This window comes from Ictalurus punctatus, chromosome 8 (genome assembly GCF_001660625.3).
Source record: "Ictalurus punctatus breed USDA103 chromosome 8, Coco_2.0, whole genome shotgun sequence".
Taxonomy (NCBI): Eukaryota; Metazoa; Chordata; class Actinopteri; order Siluriformes; family Ictaluridae; genus Ictalurus; species Ictalurus punctatus.
The window spans coordinates 1,880,001-1,887,752 of NC_030423.2; the positions used below are offsets into that span (position 1 = coordinate 1,880,001).

At 47.7% G+C, this 7,752-nt stretch overlaps 1 protein-coding gene across 2 annotated transcripts in view; it reads right to left on the bottom strand.

Annotated features, from left to right (window-relative positions):
* The window catches only part of mgat4b (alpha-1,3-mannosyl-glycoprotein 4-beta-N-acetylglucosaminyltransferase B), a 100,190-nt gene extending 94,270 nt beyond the window's left edge, over nucleotides 1-5,920 (bottom strand). Inside the window, exon 1 of one of the 2 annotated variants that reach the window (XM_017473616.3) lies at nucleotides 5,392-5,425. In XM_017473616.3, coding sequence (XP_017329105.1) covers nucleotides 5,392-5,410 — 19 coding nt within the window. In that variant the 5' untranslated portion in view covers nucleotides 5,411-5,425. Of the gene's footprint in view, nucleotides 1-5,391; nucleotides 5,426-5,651 lie in introns of those variants that run through there. The other variant, XM_017473614.3, reaches the window with a different exon arrangement.
* Between the last annotated feature and the right edge of the window lie 1,832 nt (nucleotides 5,921-7,752).

The following is a 7,752-nucleotide window of genomic DNA, read 5'->3' on the forward strand; positions in this document are numbered from 1 at the left end:
AGGTAAGATACCGATCTGTGTGCACTCCACTGCTACTTCACCCTGCCAACTAGTTTAAAAAAGCTCCACTGATTAACAGAGCACGACACGGCGATGATCGGAACGACACGTCTGGTTTCGTAAAACGGAAAATCCTGCGGAAATCAGAAGACGGGAGATAGATAGATAGATAAATAAATAAATAAAACGACGTGTCGGGAGATTCTGAAAATGGATGGACGGACGGATTATGACCGGTATGACCGGCAGCAGTCCGGCCGAACTTCAACTGGCGTGAAGAAACCAGTAGAACAGCGCAAATCTCGTCGATCGGTATCGTCCTTCGCTTTGCAGGCGGAAGTTCATTCAGCGCAGACGCTATAACTAATAGTAAGAGGATAACTATGCGGGGGAGAAAAGTTCACAGAAGGTTTAACAAACAGAAATACGGTCTGATGGTGTCCCGTCCAGGGTTTATTACATCCTCGTACCCGATGTTCCTGTGACAGGCTCCAGATCCGCCGTGACCCTGACCGGAATAAAGCACTCGATCCTGGTCGGTCTCACGGTGGATCTGGAACCTGATCCAGGAGCACTCAGAAGGCAGGAATACACCCTGGTCTACACACGAGTCTATCTACACAGCTTTTAACCTCTGTACAGAGGCAGGAGTTTATCCGTTAATATTCTCCCCGAGTGACTGGCAGGACAAAGCTCAAACCGCAGTCCTACGCGATAGGGATCGTTGAACCCTTGCGCAAGATCCTCAGCGTTTCGACATCTCGGCAGTTTGCTCAAGCATCTGTCGTTAGGAGAATAAATAATGTAAGGTACATGATAAAAGATGTCGTTAAAATGCCATTTCACGTTCTCGACTCTGTAGTTCAGCGACACGTTGCTGTACGATTGCAGAAAAACCCCGATCACGTGCCAAGCTCTGCCGAGTTTGAAGGTTTCATGGCCACGTTAATGACCAAGTACACAAAATTGCAATTCGGGGGAAAAATGTGTCTGGAACTGTAACAAAGACCAGTTCAAGGCTTTGACGTGACCGGCGGGCTCCTGTGCGAGGGCGCACTTGGGAGAAGACATCAAGGAAGAAAAAAACCCAAGCTCGTTCAAGTAAGCTTTATTTAGGTAATGAGCGCGTTATAAAACGCACACGCGCTCATGTTGCCTTGACGTTTGCGTGCCGTTAGTAATAAACCTGCAAGGGTGCGTAGAGAGACGAGCATGTACGGTACAGTTCTGCATAAAAGGCTTCACCGTGGTTGTGTCTCCTCTGGACATGTCGCTGCTCTATGCAAACAAACAAACAAACAAACAAACAAACAAACAAATAAATACACACAGGTCTGCAAAACTGCGTGCTAACCTCAGGCCTAACAGTTGTAACCTCCGAGGTTGCGGGTTCGGATCCACAGTGTGCGCGGAGCTCGGATGTCCTCCCTGTGCTTCGGGGGTTTCCTCCGGGTACTCCGGTTTCCTCCTCCAATCCACAGACTGTTGAAGGTTGATTGGCATTTCCAAATTGTCTGTAGTGTGCAATAGTGCCCTGTGATAGGTTGGCACTCTGTCTAGGGTGCCCTCTGCCCCGAGTTATCTGGGATAGGATCCTGACCCATAAGCGTTACGGATGGATGGATGGCAGGCAAGTTTTCAAGCCGTTGTCTGAAAACACTAATAACTTCGTCTTCTTCCTAACTACTTGTATCTCCGCTGTCCGTTCGGATCAGAGGAAATGCCCAAGACGCCGTCACGGTCAGTTGTTGAAACAACTGTTCTGATCGCAAGACGTCCAGACCGTTCTAAACCCTTCATACAGTTCGTCAACGGAATAAGGAGCGACAATAACAACAACAACAACAACGTATACGTATTATATACATCTTTAAATCTGTAAATTCTATTTTGATGTCACAGACGATAGAGAAAGGAAAAAAAAGCATTCCGCTGCAGGTCGTACTCCGTATGCTTGCACACGAGACCGATAAAATTTTAAAATCTCATACACGCACACTTCCTGTCATCAGCGGACGTGCTTTCAGGTCCTGATTAAGCGACCTGTCTGGACGTTCCAGAGCTGGACTGTATCACACTTCTAATTATATCATCTTATACACATCTCCAAACATAAACCGACAGTCTATTCATGCCATAACATCAGTCTTCCGACACAGCGTGCCCTTCCATATACAGTATTGGTCTGCTCTGTGTGTGTGTGTGTGTGTGTGTGTGTGGGCCGCTGTGGGTCAGGTAGTAGAGCGGGTTGTCCACTAATCGTAGGGTCGGACGATCGATTCCCGGCCCACGTGACTCCACGTGACCCCAAGTTGCATCCGATGGCAAGCTAGCGCCTTGCATGGCAGCTCTACTACCATGTGTGCGAGTGTGTTAGTGTGTGTGAATGAGACACAGTGTTAAAAAAGCGCGATATAAGTGCACACCGTTAACCCCCGGGATTCATTTCTCCTTTCGTATCCAAGTTAAGAGGGCAACTAAAGATATAAAAGTGCACCTGATTCACCATTATATATACACACACACTCCATCAAGAGAATATCTGTGTCATCTCAGCCACCGACAGGACGCCGGTACGAACCCTGCCCTGATCTTCTTTTTGCAAATGAGACAATGAAAAGCAGAGGAAAACCAGGACCTCTCGCTCTCTCCCAAAGCAGCGATACCAAGAACTACATTTCCTCTTGTTTCTGCAGGAGGAGAAGAGCTTCAGGCTGGAATTAGGAAAAAAAAAAAAAAAAAAACACACACACACACACACACACACACGCTGTGCTATGGACACTTCTTCGCGTTATAGAGTCCCATTAAATCGACGCAGCCGCTCAGGTTCATGTCAGAATCTCTTACAAGTTCACGTACGTCAACAACCCACGTACGTGCATATACGTATACAGCGACGGCACCGTATAGATGAAACCTACGGCGCCCGCGTGTACGCGAGATCGCTTACAGTAGTGAAGTAACGTCCCCCGTATTAATCTCTTAGTGGAATGACGTGGATCAGACGTGAATCTGATGCCATTATTTGTAAAATGGCAGGGTTGGTTTGATCCTGGCCCAAATTGATCTTGGAGCCTTTTTTTTTTTAAAGTAGAAAGACGAGTGAAGCATAACAACAGACGCACAGAACCGTAGGCGTGACCATACAATACACAACCATGCAAAATGAACGTCACTGAAAAGTCATGAGGCAGCGCCGTTTCAGAGGAACTAGCCGGACCAGAAAAGAGTACAATATGGGGAGCATGTTGAGGAAGGACTAGCCAATCCAGGTGCAACAGGAAATAAACGTATTCCAGGAGGCAAGAGTTATACAAATGCAAGATTGTTGGTGAATTGCTGATCCAGGTTTATATTGGCTCAGAGTGTACAGGACGACTGTGCGTGTGTACATGTGTGTGTGTGTGTGTGTGTGAGTAGCAGTGAGCAAAAATACCTCCTCTGTGCTAAACCGCTACGTCGAAACGTAATACAATTCTTATTAGCAATTTTTGTACAGGCTGCCAGCAGACAACCTGCACACTGTATAGATGATCTAAATATACTGGAAAGTGTTTAGTAGTGTAGAACGCGTGAGTTATTCTATCAACACCAAGCCACCAAAGTTGAGCACCAGACATGAGGACAGGAAGAGCTCAGATGTGAGGACAGGAAGAGCTCAGATGTGAGGACAGGAAGAGCTCAGATGTGAGGACAGGAAGATCTCAAATATGAGAGGAAGATCTCTGATATGAGGACAGGAAGATCTCAGACATGAGGACAGGAAGATCTCAGATGTGAGGACAGGAAGAGCTCAGACATGAGGACAGGAAGATCTCAGATGTGAGGACAGGAAGAGCTCAGACATGAGGACAGGAAGAGCTCAGATGTGAGGACAGGAAGAGCTCAGATTTGAGGACAGGAAGAGCTCAGATGTGAGGACAGGAAGAGCTCAGATGTGAGGACAGGAAGAGCTCAGATTTGAGGACAGGAAGAGCTCAGATGTGAGGACAGGAAGATCTCAGATGTGAGGACAGGAAGATCTCAGATATGAGGACAGGAAGATCTCAGATGTGAGGACAGGAAGATCTCAGATATGAGGACAGGAAGATCTCAGATGTGAGGACATGAAGATCTCTGATATGAGGACAGGAAGAGCTCAGATTTGAGGACAGGAAGAGCTCAGATGTGAGGACAGGAAGAGCTCAGATGTGAGGACAGGAAGATCTCTGATATGAGAGGAAGATCTCTGATATGAGGACAGGAAGATCTCAGATGTGAGGACAGGAAGATCTCAGACATGAGGACAGGAAGATCTCAGACATGAGGACAGGAAGATCTCAGATGTGAGGACAGGAAGATCTCAGCTACGCGGACAGGAAAATCTCAGCTACGCGGACAGGAAGATCTCAGCTACGCGGACAGGAAGATCTCAGCTACGCGGACAGGAAGATCTCAGCTACGCGGACAGGAAGATCTCAGCTACGCGGACAGGAAGATCTCAGCTACGCGGACAGGAAGATCTCTGACATGGTCTCCGCTATTCCCGTCCTCAGTGCATACACACACTAATCCAGCTGCTTATATTTCAGCCTTGTGAACTATAAAACGGTGCCCTTTTATGCGAAAGAGATAAGGAACGAACGAGAGGTCCATTTAGTTGCATTACTGCAGATAATGTCCGAATTAATTAGCAATTTGCTCGAACAGTCGAGCTTTTAGGACCTGAAGAGCGTCAGTGAAGACTTCAGGTGAAGAGATTTATTAGAAGGGCCATAAAGAACAAGACATTTAAGATGTGCTTTAAGATCCCTGCACTGGACTCGGTCTTTATATAAAACGTGAAACGTGACCGTGCGTAAACAGCCGCGCCGAGCAGGAACGGATAATAAACGGATCAGGGGGAGGAGATGAGAGGTTATCTACTGTACCATGTGACACAGCCTACAGGCTGCCTTTTGATTTGGGCAGGAGGACGCACATACAATGACAAGCTAGCACATCTGGCTTGAAAATAATTCTGGTTAAGTATCGGATCAGATTTCCTTCCGACCCGGTCGACTGATATAGCATGGGATGTAACACAGCTATGTTTACATGCACGTAAACACAGGACACGTGAGGTTCTGGATGGATAGCTTTCTTACAAACAAGCGACTGGTACATTAGGGGTTAGGGGTTGGAAGATGTTCCCGGTCGATATTTTTCAGAGTATCGGTATCGAGAAAGGAAATGGACACTAGGCAGGACTCTATCATGGCAACCTGCAGATGCATCCCTGATGGATCCCTGTCCAGATGTTGACTAACAGCAGTTACGCCTCTGTGCGCGTAAGAATGTAAACAAATGGTGTTTGAGCTCTGCCGTATTTACTTTCACGCCGGCTGTATTTCTCCGTCATGAACTTACCCAGCCTTTCTCTTTTCATCAAGGAAGAAAAACACAGTGTTTACGCAGGTCTGGTGAGAGAACTCGTAAAAGCGACAAAGGCACCGAGGCCACGCGCTCCCGTGCAGTCCCGAGTCGAACCTGCAACACTGCCAGAACCGATACATTTCACAAGGCGGTGCGTTTTAAATCTGCTACACACACGCACACACACGCACACACACACACTGAGAGAGAGAGAGAGAGAGAGAGAGAGAGAGAGAGAGAGAGAGATGTCTTACCTTTGGAATTGCTGAACGCGGTGTACCAGGAGAGCGATATGAGTCCGCACACTCCAAACACTAACACTGTCAGGAAGGTGCCATTTCTGAGCCTCATCTCCGTATCATGTCCGATGTGAGCGCGGGGGGCTCTGCTCAGCGGCGCGTGCTGCTCGGCTTGAGAGGAACCAGAGGGAACCGGAGACACGGCGGAGTCCGTTTGCTCTCGCGCTCGTTCAGCGCAGGCTGCGAGTAGCGGCGGCGGAGAGCGGAGCAGCAGGAGGAGGAGGAGGAGGAGGAGGTTAGACGTGAGACAGGAGAGGAGGGGGCGCTCGCACACACAGAGGGGTGTGTGTGTGTGTGTGTGTGTGTGTGTGTGTGTGAGTGAGAGAGAGAGAGAGAGAGAGAGAGAGAGTACAGGTCTGAGTGAATGGTCACGTAAAAAATGACATGCTACTATACAGAATAATGATCACTGGGTTACATGTTAAAGGTTCCCAATCCTGGTTCCTGGTTCCAGTATCCGGACCCTGGTTCCTGGTTACAGATTACAGCTTCCCAACCCTGGTTCCTGGTTACAGATTAGAGGACCCCAACCCTGGTTCCTGGTTACAGATTAGAGGACCCCAACCCTGGTTCCTGGTTACAGATTAGAGGATCCCAACCCTGGTTCCTGGTTACAGATTACATCTTCCCAACCCTGGTTCCTGGTTACAGATTAGAGGATCCCAACCCTGGTTCCTGGTTACAGATTAGTTTCCCAACCCTGGTTCCTGGTTACAGATTAGAGGACCCCAACCCTGGTTCCTGGTTACAGATTAGAAGATCCCAACCCTAGTCCCTAGTCACAGATTAGAGGACCCCAACCCTGGTTCCTCGTTACAGATTAGAGGACCCCAACCCTGGTTCCTGGTTACAGATTAGAGGACCCCAACCCTGGTTCCTGGTTACAGATTAGAGGACCCCAACCCTGGTTCCTGGTTACAGATTACATCTTCCCAACCCTGGTTCCTGGTTACAGATTAGAGGATCCCAACCCTGGTTCCTGGTTACAGATTAGTTTCCCAACCCTGGTTCCTGGTTACAGATTACAGCTTCCCAACCCTGGTTCCTGGTTACAGATTAGTTTCCCAACACTGGTTCCTGGTTACAGATTAGTTTCCCAACACTGGTTCCTGGTTACAGATTACAGCTTCCCAACCCTAGTCGCTAGTCACAGATTACAGGACCCCAACCCTGGTTCCTGGTTACAGGGTCTCAACCCTAGTTCCTGGTTACAGATTACAGGTTCCCAAACCTGTTTCCTGGCTACAGGTTTTTACAGATTAGAGGATCCCAACCCTGGTCCCTGGTCACAGGTTACAGGATCCCAACCGTGGTCCTGCAGAACCCTCCGTCAGCTAACGTGAACTGAAGTGGGTGAAGTGAGAAAATGCTCATATATTCAGGGGGGTTCTCCACAGGACCAGGCTTGAGGGAAGCCTTAAAGTTTCTTTGTAGAACCGTACCACAGCGTACGTTCTTAATAGAACAAAGTAAAACCCTTTTTACGACTCGAAGAATACTTAATTATCCAAAGAGCCCCTGAAGAACCCCCTCGAAGGAACCCTAGCGCTGCACTCTAGCAGTAATAGTAATGTCAGAACTGCACACTAGCAGTGAGAACTATGAGAACTGATTTGTGCAGTGTTATTCTGACACACTATTTAGCGGGGCAGTATGCGGTTTGGGACAGAGCCAATGAGGGCGCAATGGCTCTGCTGCGCAGCTGCTCCTCCATCCGGTCGGAGCGCATGCAGCTGCCCACTCAGCATCCAGATCTACAAATGCTCTCATTCAGCTGCATGTGCGATGGTCAATAGCAACACCAGTAACAAATTAGCTGTCTTCTACACCCTGATTATGTCTCATTATTCTAAAAGAATCAGGGGATGTATTCCACCAGACAAAACTCTAGGCTATGCTGTATAGTGTACGATTTTAAACGGTATATAATAAATACGATTCATTATAGTATGTGAGAATTGTCATTTGCTATACTGCACCATGGGTTCTCAAACAGCCAGGGATTCCTTTAACTATAAATAATAATAATAATAATAATAATAATAATAATAATAAT